Source organism: Orcinus orca, chromosome 5 (genome assembly GCF_937001465.1).
Source record: "Orcinus orca chromosome 5, mOrcOrc1.1, whole genome shotgun sequence".
In the NCBI taxonomy this organism is placed as follows: Eukaryota; Metazoa; Chordata; class Mammalia; order Artiodactyla; family Delphinidae; genus Orcinus; species Orcinus orca.
Window position 1 is genome coordinate 14,426,627 of NC_064563.1, and position 24,583 is coordinate 14,451,209.

The following is a 24,583-nucleotide window of genomic DNA, read 5'->3' on the forward strand; positions in this document are numbered from 1 at the left end:
TTCCCAAAGGGTGCATGTCAAGACACAATTAACAAAGTAAGGCTTTCAGAGTCTAACTGTCACTCTACCTCTTATTGGTGGGTGTCCCTGAGGGAGTTACTTAACTTCGTTATCTTTAGAGTCTGAAAAAGTAAGTTAATAAACGTAAAAGACTTAATGCCTACATACCCAGCATGTAATAAGTGCTCAAAAGTTAACTATGACAAGGAATAGGAGGCAATCGATAAACACTTGTTAGTTTTGACAGCTGCACAGAACAGGTTGTCTCCTAACTTTCATTCATATTCATTTCATAAATAATTTATAATGGAAAAATGTTAATCTAGAGACAAGCAACATTTTAGTAAACCTAAAGATGTTTTAGCAGCCATTAGTGAAAACCATCACCATTTCTAGAAAGGCATTCTCTGCTTTTAGTCATCCCCAAACCCCCCAAAATACTAATTGTGCAGATTTTTTTCACATTTAAACTACAAACTCAGCATTCTATTAGTATTCTACTTGGGAAATACACTTTATTCAGAAAAATCTGATGTGACTTCATACACAGCTTTCTTCCCAATACTGAAAACTTCTAATATATGAAAAATTAATCCTCACATGCTGTTGGAGTCAAGAGTTGAGACAATTTAGAAAAAAAATGAAAATAAACATAAAACAACCACAAAATAATCAAATAGCTACCATCTTTTGAGTGTCTGTTACATGCCAGGCACATGTGAAAAGTCTCACGTAATCCTGGTACCAAACCTCTTATTAGGTAAGTAGTATTTTTATCCACATTTTACATCTGGGCAGATACTGAAGCTTAGAAGGTGAAGTTACTTGTTCCAGACAGTGAAGGGAGGTACTGGAGCAAACGCAAAGTCTCCCAGACTCCTGGGGTCAGTAGCTCTATCAGACTGCCTCCCCCCAAATCCACAGTTCACCTCCTGGACAAGTCTGTGGCTATGGGATATCCTCAAAACTTAAAAGAATTCAGAATCTCAAAGAATTCAGGTCTAAAACTAATGAAAGGCACTATTCTAGGAATGAAAGTGCATCCTTACATGGAAACGTGATACAGTTTTTCCTCCTACAGTCAGGGCTGCCATTTTTCCATTATGATTTTCCTTTGGAGTATATTTTAGGACGTGACAGTCTCGTACCTAAAAAAACAAACATAAAAAAACGAAGTATGTGCCAGGACACATGCTAACATTACATACCAGCCACACTGAGGCCCATCCAATCCATCTTATCTCACCATACCAACCACACTCTTAAAAAAACACTGTCAAATACTGAATATAAGGCAAACAGAAAAGTGCATAAAACATAAATATACAACAAAATGAGTATTTATAAAGAAAATATGCATGTAACCACTACGCATGTCAAAAATCCCCCAAACCTCTGTGTCTCTTCCCAATTCCCCCCTCATACCCATTCCTCCTCCCCACCCTTTTTACCCCTAGAGCAGTGGCTCTCGAAGTGTGGTCCCCAGGCAAGCAGCATCAGTCACCTGGGAACTCTGTGAAAATGCAGGTTCTCAGGCCTCAGCCAAGACCTACTAAATCAGAACCTGTGTTTTATAAGCCCTCCAGGTGATTCTGAGGTAAAGTCTGAGAAGAACTGTCCTAGAAATAACCACCTCTCTTGACATTTATGGTAATCATTTAACTTTTCATTATAATTACTACCTTTGAAAGTATTGTTTAATCCTATAGTTCAGTGCTGCCTGTTGAACCTTTATGTAAATGGAGTCAGACCACAAATACTCCTCCAAATTTTCCTGCTTTCACTCAAGATTCTATAGGTAAGGTTCTCCCATACTGTTGTGTGCGGCTCTATTCTGTCCATTTTCACTGTCACCCAGCACTCCATCATGTAAATACACCATGATTTATTTACCCATTCTACCATGATGGACATGGGAGTTATTTCTACTTTTGGAGTATTAAGAGTAATGCTGCTATAAATCATCTGTTCACATTTTCTAGTAACACTCAGGAGTGGAACTGGGAGACCACTGGTTCACGTACCTCAACTTTTCCATAATGCTAAACTATTTCCTGAAGCAGCTGTACCAATTTACAATCCCACCCATCATCCCTAAAAGCTCCCAAAGTTCTGTAGAGTTCCAGAAACTATAATCCTTTCCTTGATCATTCAGAGTCAGTAAAAACTTACTAAGGGCTTACAGGCCACCTGTGTCTGTCAGCACTGGAAGCACTTACATGCATGAGGTCTCATTTTACTCCCCATCTCCTCCCTAAACGCTTGTCTAAGGCCTGACTCCAATATGAACTGAGCTGTTCAAAGTGATCTGGGCAATGAAGGTCTCAACTTTATCAGTGATCTTTTTATAATAATGATAAAGACAATAACAGCTAACATTTATTGGACATTTAATATTGTTTTAAATTTTAAGTGCTTGACATTTAGAATCTTGTGCAAGCCTCACAATAACCCTTTGAGGGAGATCATAGTGATTTCTTCTACAGAATAAAATTATTCTTTTACAGATAAGACACAATGCTCCAAGGAACACAGCTAGAAAATGGCAGAACCAACATCTGAGGTATTCTGGTTCCAGGGCCTATATTCTTAAGCATTAGAGCTTAACCTTATCTCAGAGAACAAAATGTTACTTCCCCAGACAAAAGTGTTACATTCTGAGTTAGTAAAGAGATCAAAATTACACTTTTGAATTGAAAGAACTCCATAAATGAAAATAAGATGGGACTGAGATTTTTTCTGATTATGAATTAAACTAGTAGATCTGTAAGAAGCTAGGTTACAATTTTTTTTTAATTAATTGCCCCAGTTATCCCAACGCCAGTATAAAGAAAGCCACCACTCAGGCATGAGTGAGAACATTCACTGACACCATCAGAAGTAAAGCTCTTTTACAGTATCTATGCTCGACTTTACCTCTTCTTCACCACACAGTCAAATGTTTCAGGATACAAATATTGGCCATTTAGGTTTGCACAAATAGATCTCAGCACACACATAGATTTGTTACATCTTCTGTTTCTTACCTGAAGTAATGTGACCACATGCTTCTGACCATCTTTGGTCCACAAGGGCATCATGCCTAACTTCATTGCAATAAGGCCTACTCTAGAGGAACCTGGCAATTAAAAACAAATCAATACTCACACAGACTTTTCAACATTTGTCAACACGATACAATGGTATTTCCTAAATTTTGCTTTCATATAAGGAGCAAGCAGATAAGAAACATGCTGATATATTCATACAGTAAAATACAACTGTTCCTTACAGATATAAATGCCTTCAGCCATACCTGACATAATATACTGGTACTCAATAAATCTCTGTAAAATAAAAAATATAAGAAAACCGTACAAAATAAAGAAAATAGTTAAGCTGATATATTCTGGTATTTAAAATAGTGGTATTAATAGAGGGCATGATAAATCCATCATTATGCTTTGCTTTCCTAATATCAATTCATATCCAACCTCATTAATTAGGGAACATCTACTTCTCAAATTCTAAGAAGTTAGCTGGAGTTACTGAGATGACACAAGTGGTCATGTTGCTAAAATATGTCAGCATCCACCATGACACTTAGATTTGTTGCATAAATTGATAAAGTTGCTCCACTAAGAATTCTAGCCATTAAACAATTCAACAGCCACAATAACCCCCAACCAACGACAACTCCATGAACAGGAAAGGCCTTATGCTTTTTGGTCTGGCCACACATGGATTTAGCACTCTACCAGGCACACAGAGCTGATTCTGGGGTTATGCTTGGCAGGCGTGGAGTGGCAGAATACCCCAGCTACAAACGTCTGTGTGATACCTTACAGTTTAGATCACACTCTTCCAGCTTTTCTTCCCTGATTTATTTTATATTATTTTTCATCTGAAGAAAACAAGAAAACGTTTGCAGAACAATTCTCTTTTCACCTACAAAGCAGTTTCTTGAGGAAGTCTTGATGATCACCAGACAGTCACTAACAGTAGACTAGGATGCTGGAAATATACTTGCAAAGCAAACCATAATGAAATAGACACACTTAAGACATGAAAAATAAATTAAAGAGATGATAAATTGATTCAGAAGTCACTACGATTTTAAACGTGCCAGTCAGACAGTAATTAGGCGATGAGAACACAACATATACAAAATAACCACCTGGTTCCCAAGGATGTATAGGCCACGGCTCATCTTTCAGAGGACAGAGTTTACTTGCTAATTGGGCTTTATTTTCATCAGAGACCAACTGCTTAACAAAGGGAATATTTTCTTCAGAAAGATGCTCATCCCACCAAGTACCACTCTTGCCATGGAGACTTCTAACCAAAAGCCAGATGTCTGTTCTGTAAAAATAAAAATTAGAAAACAAAGCACAATTCAAAAGGTTCCCCACTTAATGTACAGAAGGGAGGTCACATGAGTTGGAAAGTGTAGTCAGGGCCTTTGGAAAGGGTTTGGATTCTGTTCTAGTTTTTTCCCTGACATTCCTCATGATAATAATGGGGCTCATATTTCAACTGTTAATAGTTACCCTGGAGGAAAAGTTCTTCCTCTTCTCCTCTGGGATAAACAGATTTCTAACAGAGTAGTCCTATGTAGACAAGAGAAGCCACAGGTCCACTAGAACATGTACGTTAACAGTTTACATCCAGTAGAGGTGACAAAATGTGGGGTTACTGATCCTTCTCTGATAAACCCCTGTAATGACATGGCCTTGGCTCAGAGTGGTGAAGAAATTGGGTGTGCAAATTCTAAAATCCATAAAAGACATGACCTGTGACTAGCTGAACACACCAAGAGAGACCTTACGGGACGGAGGTCAGGAAAGAGATGTGTAATTCTTGCCAGGAGGGTCGGAAAAGAAGTAAATCTTCCTGCGATCTATCTCTTTTGTAGGCATGTAGATACATCCAGGCTAGAGTCCCAATTTTTCACTTATTAGTTAAGTGACCTTGGGCAAATCACTTTTCTCTAAGCTTCCTTTTTACCTGCAAAGCGGAATAATGATAGGACAGGAAAATGATGGTATCTGTAAAACGGACGATAGCAGCTCTAAGGTGAGGCTACATGACGTAAGGAGCCTAATGTTCCTAAAAGAACATTTATTACACAGTAAACGCTCACTAATTGGCAGATAATATTATTGCTGTTGGTAATGCTTGTTTTAATGCTCATCAGCATTAAAAAGCAAAAAACCCCACACCTCCAATCCTTCAAAGGGCACGTCCTTAGAGCAATGATTCTTACTCTTCAGGCCTGGACGGAACCCCCTCCTACCCCACGCCGGGCCAGGCCACAGCCCGAGGCCACAGGTGCAGGCACCACGCCGCACCCTCGTCTGTCCTCCGCACCTACCTGTTCTCCGAGCCCCGGGCAGCGCCCAGGCCGCCCGCGCCGCGGTCCAGCACCCGGGCGCCGGTCCGAGCCAGCAGCCTCCAACCGGGCATGACTAGGCCGGAAGGGCGCAACCCCTTCACCTCCGGGCGCCCCGCCGCTCCGCTTTCAGGGCGTCCCAGCGCCGGCGACCCAGTCCGCAGAGCCCTCCCGAACCGTCCAACCGGTCGCCCCCCACTGCCCTTTCGGACGAAGAGCTGGAGGAGCCACTTCCGGTCCGTTCGCAAAGCGCGCCGGGGCCGAGGTGAGCCCCGGGAACTAGAGTTCCGCCTCCTGAATAGTGCTACGTCGGGATCGAGTCGACTGGGGAGGGTGGGGTCTAACTGACTCGGCTCTCCAGGGGTGGAAAAAAAAGGATGCTCGGAGTTTAAACTTTAGGAGAATGAGGCGAACTAGGGACAGGCTTCCTAAGGAAACGAAATCACTTCTAAGTAATGTCTGTTGTGGGGCAGCTCATTGTACTAAGCAGCGCTTGATAATCTTACGTTGGCTTACGTTCAAAACAGCCCCGAAGGGAGGCACACAGACTTAGAGTTTTGGTGCTGGTCCAAAACAGCACATCCAGCAGATGGGCAGAGTCAGCACTGAAACAGTGTTGGAATGTACTAGTAGAATATGGCCAAGTTGATGATGTGTGACTTCCAGGGGTGAATCATAAAAGGTATTGCTACTGTGTCTTGGGCTCTTGGACGGCTCCCTATGGGGAAAGCCAGCGGTCATGTTCTGCAGACACTCAAACAGCCCTGTGGAGAGGCCCATGTGAAGAGGAACCAATTTTCCAGCTAGGAGTGAACCACCTAGGAAGGGGATCCTCCAGTCCCAGGCAACCTTTCAGATGATTGCAATTCATGAAAAACTTTGAGCCTGAACCACCCAGCCAAGGAACTCATGGGCTTCTGACCAGAAGAAACTGCCACAGAGAATAAATGATTACTCTCATTTTGAGTCACTAAATAGATACCTAATACACCTTAAGTGCAAATAAACCTAATCACCATGGATGTATCTTGGGCATTCATTCTATTACTCCAAAAGTTTGTTTCCTTCTTGGTCAAATGTGTGTTTTTAGAAATTCAGAAATAAAAACTTAAAAGTTTAGCTATTTCAAGACCCTCTTTTATTCAAGATCTGGCTACCCTAGCTTAAAAAGTCCAGGCAATGGTCAATTCCTGGTAACTACTTGGACTGTTCTCTAAAAATAAAAATTAGAAAACAAAGCACAGTCTCTAAATGTTTGCTTTGTTTTCTCATCTTAGCCTGGCTTCCCAGTTATTTGAGAATAGCCCTTTATTGAATAAGCATGTCTTGAGGTGTGCTGTATGCAAAAAGCTGGAAATAAAAAGACTTGCCTATTACTGCCAGTGGCTAGCATTTCTTGTGCATATAGTATGCTATTATATGTGCTGAGTATTGTGGAAGCCCATTCGTCAGAGACCACCAGGGGCACGCCCAAACTCAAACAAGGTTAAGTTTAATTAGCTTGCTGCAGCAAGAGAGAGCATACACCTGAGGATGCCTCTATACAAATGAGTTATAAGATTTAGACTTATGCTGGGTGGCATCAGGAAAACAGGGACTTATTTTGGAATGGATGCTATCAAGGACAATTCAGCATTTGGGTGTCTCAATACTTTTGTTCTGGAGGAACGAAGGAAAAAGTGAGACTGGGGATGATGATGGTGAGGGAGCAGAAATCACTCAGATGAAGGAACTGTTAGTCATTTTGTAGCTGAGGTGTGACCTTGGTTGTGTTCTGTTAGAAGTGTTGTGTTGACATTCCATTATAAATTAAACACCGCAGTCTGATTCCTAACAGGATTCATGTTGACTTTTTCAGTGTATTTCCTCACTTGATCTTTATGATAACCCCATGTGATAATACTATAATTATCTCCATTTTACAATTGAGAAAATAAACACAGAGAGATTACACAAGTTCACTCAACTAGTAAGGGCCAAGATTTAAATCTCAGCAGTGTGCCCACAGAGCCTGTGCTCTCAGCCATTCTGTTTCTTTGATTCTGTAAGACAAATGTGTTATTACTCTTCTGTTGGAATTCCTGTCACTAAGAGGAAAATTGGTAAGTGATCCTATCACACACTGTGGTCTGTGAGGCCTGAGGACTCAGCCATTCAGTCTAACTTTTCCCCTAGTGCCAAAACTCTCCTGGTCCATAATGGCAACCTTGAGTCAATGAAATCCTTAGCAGATGCTACTGCTGAACCGAATCAAAGCAAAACATACTTTGTCTGCTGTCACACAGCACACATCTCCTGATGGCCAGCTGGGTCTGGGAGGTATCATCTTACTTGATTTAGTCACTATGGAGTGCTGCTAATTCACAAGGACCAGTCCAGTTCTCAAGCGACTCAACCAGGTCTCCTTTAGGGAGCTGAGCTCAAGCTTCCCAGCATTTCTAATGTCATCCTTCAGAGACCTCCCTGGACCCTGGGACACTGATATCAGCCTCTCTGGGACTTCCGTTTCTCACTGGAACAAAGATAGCCCCCATTATCTCCCTTTAGTGCTACCATTCTGTAATCCTTGTTCCTCTAATTCAGACCAAAGCTGTTGTAATAAATGTTCACTTCTGAATTTCCAATGCCATGGCCAACAAAAGAGAACCATCTTAGAAGGAGTAAGTTTCAAACCAAGGATTTATTGGAAAGTATCTTTTTCATGTGTTCCCGCCTTTAGGCCCTTCAATTAGTTCTTACACTGTTTGTGATATGTCCTGTTTGGTTGGCTGCTTGCAGAATGATACATTTTTCATTGCTGATTAGTTTATATTTTACATTCCTTTATGCTATCTCTTAGCTCATAACATGCCTTATATTTGAAATTAAAAATTGATTTAAGTTTAGACTTCTAATTAAATTACCCTTGGCTTTCTTCCATTTTTCTAAAGTTGTGAGAATTTAGCATATTTTAAAATTGGTAGAGACTTTATGAAAGTTTGTTGAGCATTAGATGGGGAATAGATAAAATGAACTTTAGGAAATTTTGAACTTTGAGATCCCATTGCTAATTAGAATAGAAAACTTAAATGGCCATATTGCAGAATCAGTAAGAAGACGAATTCTGCCTCAATGTCCTCCAGTAAGACTAAATTACAATGTTCAATTTCAGTATAAAGCTTTTAAAAACATAGTTTTTTATTTATAAATCCTAATTCTCCCACAGATTTTAGGGTTCCAAGAGCTGATCAGCATGAAAGCACATTTGTCTTGAAGCCTAAAAAGGAAGAAGAAAAAGAGGAGGAGGAGGAGGGGGAAGAAGCAGCAGCAGCAGCAGCAGTGTGACCATGTGGTGATGTGGGTTACAGTTTCCCAGCAGTCCGTCCTTATACTCAGAATGGTTCTGAAACTTAATGTATTAAACCCATATACATTTCTTTACAGTTCTCTGATGGCTGAACAAAAATGTTGGCAGCAGACAGTGGAGCATCACACACCCAAGGACAAGATGCTTTCAGTCAAGGGCAGCTCTTTCCCCCTGGTCTTCTCCAGGTGCTGTGTAGTTTTGATGGCTGAAGTGTAGCTCTAGACCAGAGAATACTCTTGTTATCTGGAGCCATGGTCATGGTCCTGTCTGAGCCCAGAATATACAGAGTCTTGAGAAATTCTAGAGAATGAGTTCATTTGGGATTTTGATTATAGTTGGAAAGGGTCCCAGAAGGATGAGACATAACCAACACTTAAATTGTGCTAAGGGGCAAGCACTGTTCTAAGTGCTTTCCAACTCACTCCTCACCTATGAAGTATGTACTATTATTCTCATCCTCATTTACAGATATGGAAATTGAGGCACAGGGAAGATAAGCAGCTCATCCAAGGTCACAAACCATAAGTTTATCAAGTAAGCCATGGAGCCAGGAGTTGAACCCAGGCAGGCTGACTCCAGAGTCCAGTGCTTTACTGCTCTGTTGCACTGCCTCTCACCCAAGAGAAGAAAAATGTGCATCTGAAGGGTAACAGTTGAATTATTCCTTGAGGGGAGAGTAAGAGTCCCCAGGAGCAGAATAGAGAGAGGACAGCCTAGGAAGAAAATGTAGTTCCAGTTACTATTGCTGGGTAATAAATCACTGCAAACTTTTTGGCATAGAACAACCACTATTTAATTTTTTGTATGCCTCCTGTTGGTTGAGAATTCAGAAAGGGCACTGTGGGGACAGCTTGTTTCTGCTTCATGTTCCACTGAGATGACTCAAAGACCAGGGGTGATGTCAGCTGTGGGGCTGAAATCATTTGAAGGCGCCTTCACTTCATGTCTGGTGTTCGATGCTGCCTGTCAGTCAGGACTTCAACTAGGCTGTTCTCTGGAACACCTATGTGGTCCCTCCATGTGGCTGCTTGGGGTTCCTCACAACATGAGGGTTGGATCCCAAGAGCAAGCATCCCAAGAGAACCAGATATAAGCTGTGTTATCTTTTATGACCTAACCTCAGAAATCACATGTCATTACTTCGCTTCAGACACAGCCAGCCCAGGTTCAAGGAATAGAGACCCATGCCTCAATGTGAGCACTGAGTCACATTGTCACATGGGATGGGAGACAGGGTTACCACCATCTTTAGAAAGTATAGTCTGCCACAAACACCATGAGTGTGTCCATGTGAAAGGATAGAATTGCATCTATGCAGTTGCAGGGATTGATCAATTGCTGATTGACCAATACTGTGACAGGTCTCCCTTGTGAAAATGTTTCAGATTATGTCTGGCTGGAAAGAAAATAAGATTTATTCCAGATTTTATTCTGCTTCCTAGTGCAACTTTTTGGTAAATATCTAGTATTTCCTCCATTGGAGAGACAAAGGCCAGGCTTGAAGGACTGTGGGTGTCCAGGAAGACTTGAATATGACCCAGCATGAACAGCACATTCTGGGACAGAAGAGGAGATTGACCATCAAACAGGCTGAGCCACTGACCCTAAATGCCCTTCAATTGGTGCCTGTGCCCCTTAGTTGCAAGGACTGGGCAGCTGAGGTGGGTCCAGGAGGCGTGGCCGGCTGCAGGGGCAGGGAGGGCACTGCCAAGCTGCTCAGGGGTCAGGTAGTGACAGCGGTTCCTCCCTCTGTGGTATTTAGACTCCAACCAGGCCTAGCAGGATTGTCATGGCAACTCGCCTGTCTGCACCGCTGAGCTGAGACAGGATTCCCTTAGTAACTGAGGAGCCCAGAAGATGATGCTTAAAATAATCTTTTATGCCCAGGCAGAAATGCCTTTGCAGTTTTAACCATGAAACATCATGGGGCATGACTTTCACTTCCACTTTATTTCAAAATGGAACAAAATGGCTTTTAAAAGCAGGAATTTCCACCATGGGCCAAACGCTGTCTTTGCTCCACAAAGTATGCATCCCACTGAAACCAATGAGCATCACACCCAAGTTACTGAGAGGAAACACTGGTCACTATTATATAAATTACCTTCAAATAGGGCAGGCCATCTCTGGCTGAAATCACTGGGCTTCATCTAATCTCTTTTGTATTTCCTATTGAAGTCCCAGCAAGTCTCTCAGTAGGGCAAATAGTTATGCTTGGCAAGAGTTTAACACTTGGGCCGTTTAGCCTGACAGTTTCTTGCGTCTGATGCCCTCCCCACTCACACCACCTCTCCAATTTTTCCTCATCTCCAAGGCCTACCTCCCCACTGAGGACTCCCTCATCATCACTAGACCTGCCTGTTAATTCCTCTCTCTTAGCACTTACTGCATATATTACATTCTTGTACGGTATTATTCTCTTTTATTATAAGTAGTGAGGAGGCTTAAGTTTATGAGCCATGCGTTCTTGACAAGATTGCAAACTCTTTCAAGGCAGGGTAATATTAATGTATTCCTCAGTTCTCCCAGAAATCCTACATTTATGATAAGAGCTCCAGGGGAATTCCCTGGTGGTCCAGTGGTTAGAACTCCACATTTTCACTGCCAAGGGCGTGGGTTCAATCCTTGGTCAGGGAACTAAGGATCCTGCAAGCCATGTGTTACCCACCCCCACGAAAAAGAAATATATATATATGTATAATATATATGTTTTATATATATATATATAATAAGAGCTCCAGAAACACTTGAAAATTTTTTGTTTGTTTGTTTTTGTTTTTTGCGGTACACGGGCCTCTCACTGCTGTAGCCTCTCCCGCCGCGGAGCACAGGCTCCGGACGCGCAGGCCCAGCGGCCATGGCTCACGGGCCGAGCCGCTCCACAGCACGCGGTATCCTCCCGGACCAGGGCACAAACCTGTGTCCCCTGCATTGGCAGGCGGACTCTCAACAACTGCGCCACCAGGGAAGCCCTGGAAACACTTGAAAATTTTAGTGGTGATGGTGGCACAACTTTGTGAATATACTAAAAACCACTGAGATGTACACTTTGAAAGGGAGAATTTGAGGTATGTGAATTATACGTCAGTAAAAAATATATGAATCTGATGTGAAATATCAAGAGTAGTCAGAATTATCTCACCAACAGAAGTCGAGGCAAACCCAGAACCATAGCTTGGGTGAAAGGGCCTGAACTTGGGTTACCAAATGACTAACAAGAGCAAAAGACTCTGTTTTGCTCACCAACATGCTCCTTTTGCCTCATCCACCAACATCAGGAGCAAAGGACTTGATAGCCTCATATAATAGCTAGGAGCAGACTTTTTTTAGAAGTGGGAAAGTCGGGGTTCAGATCCTGTGTCTGTTACTATTTCCATGCACCTGGGGGGAATCACTTAGTTTCTCTGAGCGTCCTCATCTATAAAAAAAAAAAACCCTCTTAAGGAAACAGTACAGAGGAAATGAAATGATGCATGCAAAGTGCTTAACACAGTAGTTGGCACATAGTAAGAACTAAAAAAAGTGTCGACTACTATCACTACTAATAATATTTACATTCACTTTCTGTTAGATATTGTAATAATTGTGAAAAATCTTGACTTATCCTTTCCTAACTTTCTCATTGGTATTTTGTACATGAACAAGTTCATCTTGATGCAGTCATGCAAGTTTCCTAACAGGTGTTAGGACATCTCTTTGTCATTGTTTTGCCTCTAGTGTCCTTTATCTCCATGTTTTCTGATCTCCTTCCAATACCACAGAAATATAGCATATGAAAGAATAGTGTTTTCATTGTTTAAAAACATCACCATTATCACCACCATCATCATCATTGTCACCATCATTTTATCATCACCAGCACCACCACCATCATCATCAGCTTTATCACCATCACCACCACCTTCTTCATCAGCTTTATCATCACCATCACCATCATCATCTTTATCATCCTCATCATCACACTACCATCAAGGAGACTGGGCTCCTTTCTGGACAAGGTATAATATGCTAAGCCTACTCTTCTCTCTTCCTTCTGTTTCTTTCTTTACCCTTGGAATCCACACTCTTCAGTCAAGGAGCAGTGCAGAGAATGCCAGGTGTGGGTAGGCAAACTTTGCCTTAAAGTTTCCTTCAAGTGAATAGTCATTATGGGAACAGTAATTTGTCTGAGAGAATATGAGTTTTCTGGAAAAAGAACCACTGCTATATCACACCAGTAGTAATGGTAGTAATGAAAAGACTCATAATAATTTTTTGAGCCACTTATATAGTGTTGGGTGTAATGGTAAATGTTTTGCAAATATTATTATTTAATCCCCACAACAGTTTATTAGGAAAGTATTGTGGCTGGAGAGGTTAGATAAATTTTGCAAGATGGATACTTAGTAAACATCCATAGGAAAGGCATGTACCTAGTCCAGCCTGCTTTAGAACCCAGGTCTCCTAATTCCCATTCTATTTTTCCACTTTACATGATGCTGAGCCCTTGGGTTTGCTGTTTTGGGTGACTGAAAGCAGAAGTTATTTATAAAACATCTCCTTGCTTAAGTTATGACCAGTAGAAAAGGGGGGAAATGATCTTTAAAGTGAAATATCAGCTAGATTGGAACTGTCTAAATGTAAAATGTCCTTCTGAGGCAAGGCCTTCTGCGAAAGGGAGTTTGGGACTTGGTCAGACAACAAAATAAAATATATCAGAAATTGATTCTTGGGGAAATTGACTTTGCCACTGAAATCTGGCTCTTCCTCCCATGAGCACAGGGAAGCATCCCAGGACTGGAAATTGGAGGTCTCAGGCAGCAGAAAGATGCTGGTCCTGATGGATGCTTTCTTGGACTCTAAAGCAGAGTGACTTTTCTTCAGGAGGAAAAAGACACTAGCCCATGGACAAGGAGCCATTCTCCCTGAAACTTTCTCAGTTTTTCCCCTTAAACTTCTAGCAAGTTTAGAGAACACCTTAATTAGAATGTCCTTCCTGCTTCCAAGAATGTGAGAAAGATTTGATTTTAATCTCTCCTTTGTTTCTGAATTATTCCAAATCCTGAAATGAAAAATGTAATGGGTCATCATATGGGAAATAATAAGAAGTGGTAGATATAGAATTTTAAGAAGGAACAGGGTGGGTTTCCCTCAGGCAGAAGAGAGGAGGACTTTCCTTTTGTCCTTTACCTGCAATGGCAACTCAGATGATTTGATCCATTCCAGAAACAAATTGCCTGTATCTCCTCTGTCTCTTTTCCATCTCACACAAGGAAAAATTGGTGAATGGGCAACATGTTTGTTTCATTCAATGAATATGCAAGGACTTTCTACGTTCCAAATCCCACCTGTTATCTCTACCCTAAATCCTACAGGGAAATCAAAGATGAGCTTGTTCTCCAAAGTCCTAAGGTGGAAGACTTACAACCAAATATTAGTAGATGAGTAATTTGTATTAATTTAGATAGTTCACAGCCCCACAAGTGTTCAGTGACCAGAAAGAAGTGAGGGGAACGGGTTCCCTTCATAGCTGGTGAGAGAAGGAACAGCCATGCAGCACCACCTCTCTCCACCCCTGCCCTGCCATGTTTCCTCTCTGCTCAAGGTCAAGCTACATTAGTCAAAAATCTCTGGCTGTGAGCAACAGAAGTCCAGCTTCAACTAGATTAAGCAAAAGGATAACTACAGGCTTTGGTGGTGGCGAATTCCAGGGGCGAGGCTGGATCCAGAGCCTGGCTAAGGTTATCAGGATGCTGCCTTCCCTTTTCCCTTTTTACCTCTTCATTCTGCACTGGCCTCATTCCCATGAGGCACCAGCGAAGTCTTCCCCCACCTGCAGGTTCATGTCCTCACAGGGCAGCAACGTCAGGGCACAGTTACTCTCTCCTGGGAGCTCCAGCAAAAGTCCTGAGTTTGGATTTTCTGGCCTGGCTGAGGTCACATGTTTATCCGTGATCTAGCCACTGTGACAATGGTCATCAAATGCTACAGTTTTGTGCATTTTTCATCGTACTTATTATTTTTTTAGCCATCTTTTTGTCTTCCAGGCTATACACCTTGCCCATTATGCTACAAATAATGACTTAGAGACTGCTTATTATATGCCACACAATTGAGCTCAACATTTTAAAGATATTATCTCCTGAAGTCCTCACAAGGACCCCAAGAGGCAGATAGTATCATTTCCATTTTGCAGATGAGAAATCTGAGGGTCAGAGAAGGTAACTAAATTTATGTTCTCTAGGAAACATATTTGTGCCTGACACCAAAACTCTTGCTCATAACCATGTTGAGTCAGCCTTCTTCAAGAGCGTAGGACCAGCTTGTTAACTACTCTTGCTAGAATGGATAAATGCACATTCTAGAATGAACTGAGACCTGCAGGATGGCAGCTCAGCTAAGTTCATTCTGATCCTGAGGCTATTAAATAAAGAGACATAAACAGAACATGATGGTAATTTCTTGACTGTGGCTATATTTAATGATATTTTTAATCACTTTCAATTCATTTGATTCATATTTAACTCTAAATGAATTTGATTATGAAATTATTTTCTTAGCCTAATCCAGTCCCTGTGGGTGTACATATTTTTCATATCCCACACTCCAGTCCACCTGGGTTTGACATTTGGTGCTCAGATTGCTTTCCATAATGCAGGGATTGTGGTCCCAGTGGATCCCAGCTGGTTGCCAACGATTTACCTGTGGATTGTTAATGAATGCAGGAGGTACTCCTTAGCATTTTATGTCATTTAGAAAAATCATTCAATATGCAAGAGGGAAGAAAAGATCTTTCTTTTGAAATACACCATGCCTTTTAATCACCTGTGAAAGAAATTCCTTTCTTAGAAATCTCACCTGGCCATCAGGATGGGGCAATAATGAGGGAAATCCTGTCTGTTCACCTTAGAGGGAACCCTGCCAACCTTCAGCTCTGTTTTCAATTTTACAAAGTGAAAGCTAATGAATATATGTGCATATATGTACATAGATGTATAAAAGAACAGGGCACTCCATACTATAAGAAACCAATGTATGTTTGAATCTATTTTATTTTTCTTTCAGAAGTTTCTGGGCAAGACTAGAGAAATGATTCATAATGCCTGAACTTGAAGCTGTGTTTACGTTCTGGAGAAAAGTATTCTTTGTTCCATTAGCAAGGCTGCAGTTTTAGGGCCCTTTTATGTTCTCAGGAGCCACAGAAACAGGCAGGAATGGAATGGCTGACTGGTGTTCCTTTGTGAATCCACAATGGGCTTTTAAAATTAGAAACCACTGTAAGTTTCATCAAATTGGAAACACATACAAAACCTCAGTGTTCTTGGGTAAACGTCAGAATTATATTATCTGCCCTAAAAATCCCAAAAGGTCAAGGTCCCAAGCAGTTACAAATCCCAACATTTATTTGTGATGCTCTGCTTATGTGTAAATGGTAGAAACACATTTAAAGTCACAACATGAAGAAGGCTTAGATGCATTTTGACTCTAAAGAAGAAAGAAGAATGGGATTTGGGGGATAAATGTGTGCTGTATTGGCAAATGTGAAATTCTTGTAAATATTTTATGGTGTTTTTTTTTCTCTTAGGAGTTATGAGATGAATGGTGCATCTTATAATCCACAAGTTCTTAGAGCAAATACGGCATCCCCTTTTAAATGCATCTCCATCACATTAAAAATGTTCTTTGTTCAGTTCAAACATTCAGGAAAGCTTTGTTGAGCGCTACTGTGTGTTCTTGGCTGTACTTTAGGGAATTAAGCATGGGGACTGTGTCCATGGTGGTGGTGGTGATGGGTGGGGGGAGGTGGGGTGGAGTATGATTGAGAGAAGATGCAGCAGCCCAGAAATGTGCTAATGTGGAAGGAGGGTGATTAGCAGAAGAACCTGGAGCCACATCCAAGGTGAGAAGTGAGGGTGGGTCCAGGAGGAAACCTGGTGAATGACTGGACTGTCTGGTCATCAAATAAGCTGGGGTATGTATTGTTTTTTTTTTTTTTTCTAAAATTGAGGTGAAATTCATGTAAGATAACATACATAAGATAAAATTAGTCATTTTGAAGTGAGCAATTCAATGACAGTTCATACATTAACAGTGTTGTGAACCTCTATTTCTAGTTCCCAAACATTTTCATCCCTCTATTCTGTTGGTGTTTTTAATGAAAGGCAGGAGAAGTTTTGGAAACATCTGGATTATGTAATTGTATCACATCAACCTTAAGATACTGGTCACATTCTCTTATAAGTTTGTTGTACTTCATCCTGTTGGTCTGGGAATCTTTGTGTTAAACAGTGACTTGTGGTGGAATGGAAGTTAATGCACCAGAATCTGATTTGTGTGTGGCAGCTGCATTTCTCAGAAGACTGTGGGGAGGTCTGTCATTGACCAGAAGGGCACCTCCTCTTACTGGTTTAACCCTGCATGCTCTGATATTGTATCTGTACAATAAGACCGAAGGACTCAGCTTTCTGGGAGAAACTCAGGTCCTAGTTGGAGGGACTTCTGACATAAGTATGCACAGATGAAAAGGGAAATGATAAGAGGAATACCAATACTTGGCCACGTCTTGGTTTGGGGGGGGGGTGCTTCTGAGAGCAGTTGTCGCCTGAGCTGAGACCTCAAAGATAAGCAGAAAACAACAGAGTGAAGAGGTGGGTTGGGGGAAGCTTCAACAAATGCAGTGTGAAGAGGTTGTCAAATAGCAGCGGGGTGGCCAAGGGGGGCGGTGAAAGTGGGCAAGAATCAGATGGGAAAGTCAGGTATATGTTATGTTCAAGGTCACTTTAAAGTGACCTTTTTTTATTCTGAAGTTTGTGGGGAGCCACTGGTGGATTTTAGGCAGGGCAGTGAGAGGCTTAGATTATAACCATCACTCTGGCAATGGTATGGAGAACAGATCTGAGGAAGACAATGTAGATTAGGAAAACCAGTTAGGAGGCTCTTTCATATCCCAGACAAGAGATGATGAAGACTTAAACTAAGCCAGGGCAGTGGCTATAAAAAGAAGGATAAAAATGATGCTGACAATTATAATACAATGTGTACTTACAATGTGTTAAGTACTTGTCATATGCCAGGTGTCATGGCTGTTGTGCTGTGAAACCCAGATCTCCCCTTCAGGACTGAAGGACTTATTCACTCCAAACCACCCCTCTTCTTTTTTTTTTTTTTTAACATCTTCATTGGAGTATAATTGCTTTACAATGGTGTGTTAAGTTTCTGCTTTATAACAAAGTGAATCAGTTATACATATACATATGTTCCCAAATCTCTTTCCTCTTGCGTCTCCCTCCCTCCCACCCTCCCTATCCCACCCCTCTAGGTGGTCACGAAGCACCAAGCTGATCTCCCTGTGCTATGCAGCTGCTTCCCACTAGCTATTTTGCATTTGGTAGTGTATATATGTCCATGCCACTCTCTCACTTTGTCACAGCTTACCCTTCCCCCTCCCCATATCCTCAAGTCCATTCTCTAGTAGGTCTGTGTCTTTATTCCCATCTTACCCCTAGGTTATTCATGACCTTTTATTTTTTTCTTAGATTCCATATATATGTGTTAGCATACAGTATTTATTTTTCTCTTTCTGACTTACTTCACTCTGTATGACAGACTCTAGGTCCATCCACCTCACTACAAATAACTCAATTTCATTTCTTTTTATAGCTGAGTAATATTCCATTGTATATGTGTGCCACATCTTCTTTATCCATTCATCCGATGATGGACACTTAGGTTGCTTCCATGTCCTGGCTATTGTAAATAGAGCTGCAATGAACATTTTGGTACATGACTCTTTTTGAATTATGGTTTTCTCAGGGTATATGCCCAGTAGTCACCCCTCTTCTTGAGGCAGCTTACATCACTGGCTGGTCTATGAGGGGGTATAAAGGCATGGCCACCTTGTCCCAACTCGGGGTAACTTGGAAGGACTATGTTGCAATCCAATATCTCCTCTGCCCAGTAATACCTCCTTCCCTCTCCACAGCTCATAATCCCAAGAATATTCCCTTAATAATGTTCTCTTAATAATCTACCTGCACAATAATCTCAGTCTTAGAGTTTGCTTCTTGGGAAACCCAACCTGCAACCCTAGACAGGGTTACACACATTATCTCACATCCTCAAGGAAACCTGTCAAAGTAGAAATTATTCTCCCCATTCTACAGATGGGAAAGTTGAGGATCAGGGCTATCATACAACTCTGAAGTAGCAAAGATTGGATTTGTATCCAGGTTGTTCTGGCTGGAAAATACTAGGTATTTCCACTGAACTGTGCTCAGTAGGAGGGCAGAGTGTCTAGATGTATTGAGAAAGTAGAATTTTTTCTGGACTGATTTGAAGGTCAGTCTCATGTAGGGGGCAGGGAGGAGGAGGAGGATGAGAATGGTTGGCAGGCTTGCTGTTTCTTCTCACGTGTCCCCACCTCTTTCCCTGCACCACTCTTCTTTCAATATTTAAGAGCATCTTCATGAGAAAGTCCTTAAATCTTGTGTGTCTTAATGTTAAGGCATGCACGGTATGTCTAACAGGATTCCAAAGTCCTAGAATCAGAGAGCAGCTCTGGGCTGGGAGCTCCTCTGGACGCAGAGACCATGTATCCTCTGCTTCCTTCACTCCTAACTCCCCCCTACATCCTCATCCCCACCCCCAAGCTTAGTGCAGGTTGGTATTTAGCAAGTTCTGGAAAGACTGAAGAAACAAGGTATTCAAACAGATTTAGAGGATACTCTCCTGGGCAGCGATTTGGAATCAGCAGGTATTTTTACCGTCACTCCTTGGCCTTGTCTGTATTCTCCTTCTGTCTCCGTGGGCAACCTTTGTGTGTGTATATATATATATATATATATATATATATTTTTTTTTTTTTTTTTTTTTTTGCGGTACATGGGCCTCTCATTGTTGTGGTCTCTCCCGTTGCAGAGCACAGGCTCCGGACGCACAGCCTCAGCGGCCATGGCTCACGGGCCCAGCCGCTCCGCGGCACGTGGGATCCTCCCGGACTGGGGCATGAACCCATGTTCCCTGCATCGGCAGGCGGACTCTCAACCACTGCGCCACCAGGGAAGCCCTTTTTACATTTCTTGAACACTCCATGTTTCCTTTTAAAATCATCTGGCAATATCCTGCATTCCCTCTGGGTAGGCAGAATGGCCACTCAAACATGTCCAAGCCCTAATCCCTGGAAGATATAAACATGTTATATTCCATGACATTAGGGATGTTGCAGATGTCATTAAGGTTACAGATCTTTGGATAGTAAGTCCTGGATCACCTGGGTGGTTCAATGTGATCACATGAACCTTGAAGGCAGAGAACTTTCTCTTGCTAGAGTCAGAGAGATGCTGCAGAAGAAGTAAGGGAGAGTCAATGTCTGAGAGGTGCTTGACCCATCAGTGCTGGAGGGGCCGTATGGAAAGCCATATGGAGGCCTCTAGGAGTAAAGACCACTCCCACCCAACCTCCCAGCTGACAGCCAATGAGGAAACAGGACCTCAGCCTGAGGGAGCTGGGAAGCAGATTCTTTCCCAGGGCATTCCGCAAGGAATGCAGTCCCGATGACATCTTGATTTCAGCCTTATGAGGCTGAGAGGACCCAGCTGAGTCTCCCTAGACTTCTGACTTCAGGGAACTTGATTTCAGCCTTATGAGGCTGAGAGGACCCAGCTGAGTCTCCCTAGACTTCTGACTTAATGTGTTCAGTAATAAATGTGTTCTGTTTTAAGCCACGGAGCTTGTGGTAATTTATTACGGAGAAATAGCGAAACAAACAATAGACCTCTTGTCAGGAGGTCTAGAGCAAGCAGTTCTCAAAGTGTGGTTCCCGAAGGTCCCTGAGACCCTTTCAGGAAGCCTGTGAGGTGAAAACATTTTTTTACAATAACACTAAGATGTTATTTGCCTTTTTCACGTTGTCGACATTTGCACCAATAGTGCAAAAGCATCAGTGGGGAAAATTGCTCGTGTCTTGGCTCACATCAAGGTGGCATCACTTTACCAGTGGTCATTCTATTTTCACCAGCACAACCTTGCAGGAAAGAACATGCAGTTTCTCTTAAGGATGGTCTTAAGAAGCAGAAAAATTATTAGTTTTATTAAATCTCGACCCTTGAGCCCATGTCTTTTTCATATGCTGGGTGATCAAATCAAAGCACCAGAAAGCCCCTCTACCTCGAAGTAAAGCACATGTGCCCTTTCCCCACATGGAACACCATTTTTACTCAACAAAAGGCTGATACAGAAATTAGAGTTATTCACACATGGGTATTCGGGAGATATTTTCTCGAAAATGAATGAAGTGAGCCTGCCACTTCAAGAAAAACAACTGACAGTACATGTTTCCAATGATAGCATTTGAGCTTTCTAGCAAAGAACAGAATTTTGGAAAACCTGAGTCTGCCACTGGAATTTGACAGATTCTCAATACTTAGACTGTCTGATGAGATCAGCTGTGATATTATACAGCAGAAGAATGTGATTTTATTTATGCTGTAAACTGTGGAAGTATTTGGCACATGTGAATAACTGAGTGGGTCATCATTTTCTGAATGACCAATGCATGATGTTGCAGAATCATGCATGGGTAAAGGAACTATGGAAAATGCCAGGAAGCATTTACTGATATGCTTCCATATTCCAAATTGCAACTAACCTTCAAGAAACTACCATTGGTTGAATTTTGTCATGGTAAAAAGAATTAGCACAATTATCTTAAAAATATTCCTCCCCTTACCAACTACATAACCACGTAAGACTAGATTTTCTTCACTGTACTTCAACCAAGACATCATTTCACAACAGGTTGAATGCAGAAGCAGATATAAGAATTCAGCTGGCTTTTGTTAAGCAAGGCACAATGCAGCTTGTCTCACTGACTTTTTTTTGGTTTTGAAAATATAGATTTTTTTCTAAAAATATTCTTATGTTAATATATAATTTGACATAAATGAATTAATAAATATATTATAGTTTCAGTTTCAATTTAAAATACAGCAAATATCAATAGATGTAAACCACAGAAATAAAATCTCTTTGGGGTCCTCAGGAATTATCTACTGAGGCCTGTTGGAGGGTAGGCCACACATGCATATAACTCAGTGGTTCCGAATTTGCACTCCAGCGCCAATGGGAACCCAGAGGTATTTTTCATTTGATGCAGACACTTTAGCCCTTTTAGTGTTTAAAATGATTGTTGAATCGTTTTGAATGAGTTTTTTCTATTTACAAATTGGCAGGTTTTATGTGAAATATCACATTTTTCAATGGTCTTGAAAAACTGAACGGTCTGGCTGCACTGGGGCCATGGTCCTGCCTGGCCCCTGGAGCTGGGTGGAACAGTCCTCCTTTGCACACTTGCCTTCCAGTTTTCCTCCATCCTCACCACACCCCTTTCTTTATATCCCTCCCTTTAAACCTGTTCCTCCTCAGTTGTTCATATGGTGTCTCGGCTCCTGGAAGCATCTGTGTTTGAAATGTCTCATCTACGTGGTCTCCTTGGTAGCAAGAAGCTGGGAAGACCTAGGTGTGTCTCGAGACTCTTCCACTGCTCCCAGCGGGATGTTAAACATCACAAGATGCCAAAAGCCCACGAAAAGAAGATGAGATCACCAGATGAAACAGAGATTTCTGAAATGGAGGCAAAGGCCATATTTTAAGGCTCATTCCCTCAAATATCTTAATAATCTGCTGCTGAATATGGCAAGTAGATGGGTAAGGTGCCAGGAGGGTAGCTGAAATGGGAATTATAAAATGAGTTTGTGCTCAAGAGCTAGAGTATCTGGTTCAAATCCTGGCTATGTCTTTTGATAGCTGTATGACCTTGGGTTAGTCACCCAAACTCTGTGTGTTTAAGTTCCTTATCTGCAAAATGAGACATAATACTGTCTACTTTCTGGGGCTGTTGGGAGAATTAAATGAGGTAGCCTGTGACAAGCACTTAGAACAGTGGCTGGTAAGTGACTGTTAGTTATTATTTTTATTAGTCTTTTGAGCTGGGCTTGAGTCTGGCCATGAAAATGGAAGTCGGCTGCCTTAAGGTTCTGACAGAAAACCTGGACTCTGTCCTTAGCACCCTATCTCCCAGACCCCAGGCATCCTGGCATGGATGTAGTGGATCCCAACAGATATTTGAGAATGACATGGTATCTCATTTTGATTGGCAGCCACAGCCACTCAATCCACACCTGTTAAATCTACAGTGGATTTGGCAGGAGACCTAAATAGACATTTCTCCAAGGAAGACATGAAGATCGCCAACAGGCACATGAAAAAATGCACAACATCACTAATCATTAGAGAAATGCAAATCAAAACTACAATGAGGTATCACCTCATTCTGGTCAGAATGGCCATCATCAAAAAGTCTACAAACAATATATGCTGGAGAGGATGTGGAGAAAAGATGAACCCTCCTACACTGTTGGTGGGAATGGAAATTGGTGCAGCCACTATGGAGAACAGTGTGGAGGTTCCTCAATAAACTACAAATAGAATTACCATATGATCCAACAGTCCCACTCCTGGGCATATATCCAGAGAAAACCATTAAAACCGTTAAAAGATACATACACACCAATTTCATTGCAGCACTATTTACGATAGCCAAATCATGGAAGCAACCTAAGTGTCCATCAACAGACGAATGGATAAAGAAGATGTGGTACATATATACACAATGGAATATTACTCAGCCATAGAAAGGAATGAAATAATGCCATTTTCAGCAACACGGATGGACCTAGAGATTATCATACTAAGTAAAGTAAGCCAGACAAAGAGAAATATCATATGATATCGCTTATATGTGGAATCTAAAATATGATACAAATGAACTTATTTACAAAATGCAAACAGACTCACAGACATAGAAAACAAACTTCTGGTCACCAAAGGGGAAAGGGGGGCATGGAGGGATAAATTAGGAGGTTGGGATTAACAGATACACAGTATTATATGTAAAATAACCATGTTCTTGGATTGGAAGAATCAACATTGTGAAAATGACTCTACTACCCAAAGCAATCTACAGATTCAATGCAATCCCTATCAAACTACCAATGGCATTTTTCACAGAACTAGAACAAAAAAATTCACAATTTGTATGGAAACACAAAATACCCCGAATAGCCAAAGCAATCTTGAGAACAAAAAATGGAGCTGGAGGAATCAGGCTCCCTGACTTCAGACTATACTACAAAGCTACAGTAATCAAGACAGTATGGTACTGGCACAAAAACAAAAATATAGATAAATGGAATAAGGTAGAAAACCAAGAGATAAACCCATGCACATATGGTCACCTTATCTTTGATAAAGGAGGCAGGAATATACAGTGGAGAAAGGACAGCCTCTTCAATAAGTGGTGCTGGGAAAACTGGACAGGTACATGTAAAAGTATGAGATTAGAACACTCCCTAATACCATACACAAAAATAAGCTCAAAATGGATTAAAGACCCAAATGTAAGGCCAGAAACTATCAAACTCTTAGAGGAAAACATAGGCAGAACACTCTACGACATAAATCACAGCAATAACCTTTTCAACCCACCTCCTAGAGAAATGGAAATAAAAACAAAAATAAACAAATGGGACCTAATGAAACTTAACAGCTTTTGCACAGCAAAGGAAATCATAAACAAGACCAAAAGACAACCCTCAGAATGGGAGAAAATATTTGCAAATGAAGCAACTGACAAAGGATTAATCTCCAAAATCTACAAGCAGTTCATGCAGCTCAATAACAAAAAAACAAACAACCCAATCTAAAAATGGGCAGAACACCTAAATAGACATTTCTCCGAAGACGATAAACAGATTGCCAACAAACACATGAAAGAATGCTCAACATCATTAATCATTAGAGAAATGCAAATCAAAACTACAATGATATGT

The 24,583-nt window shown here is 41.4% G+C and overlaps 1 protein-coding gene and 1 long non-coding RNA gene across 3 annotated transcripts in view; both read right to left on the bottom strand.

The window, feature by feature from the left end:
- MRPL3 (mitochondrial ribosomal protein L3) overlaps positions 1-5,610 on the bottom strand; it is a 46,628-nt gene extending 41,018 nt beyond the window's left edge. Inside the window, exons 1-4 of one of the 2 annotated variants that reach the window (XR_004478913.2) lie at positions 5,354-5,610; positions 4,157-4,341; positions 3,027-3,118; positions 1,050-1,148 (exon numbers count right to left, since the gene is read on the bottom strand). Coding sequence is in view for 1 of the 2 variants with exons in the window: in XM_004283422.4 (XP_004283470.1) it covers positions 1,050-1,148; positions 3,027-3,118; positions 4,157-4,341; positions 5,354-5,445 (468 nt within the window). In the remaining variant the exon portion in view is untranslated. The remainder of the gene's footprint in view (positions 1-1,049; positions 1,149-3,026; positions 3,119-4,156; positions 4,342-5,353) is intronic. The other variant, XM_004283422.4, reaches the window with a different exon arrangement.
- The window catches only part of LOC125964483 (uncharacterized), a 68,233-nt gene that overhangs the window by 42,840 nt on the left and 810 nt on the right, over positions 1-24,583 (bottom strand). The gene's annotated exons all lie outside the window — the stretch shown is intronic.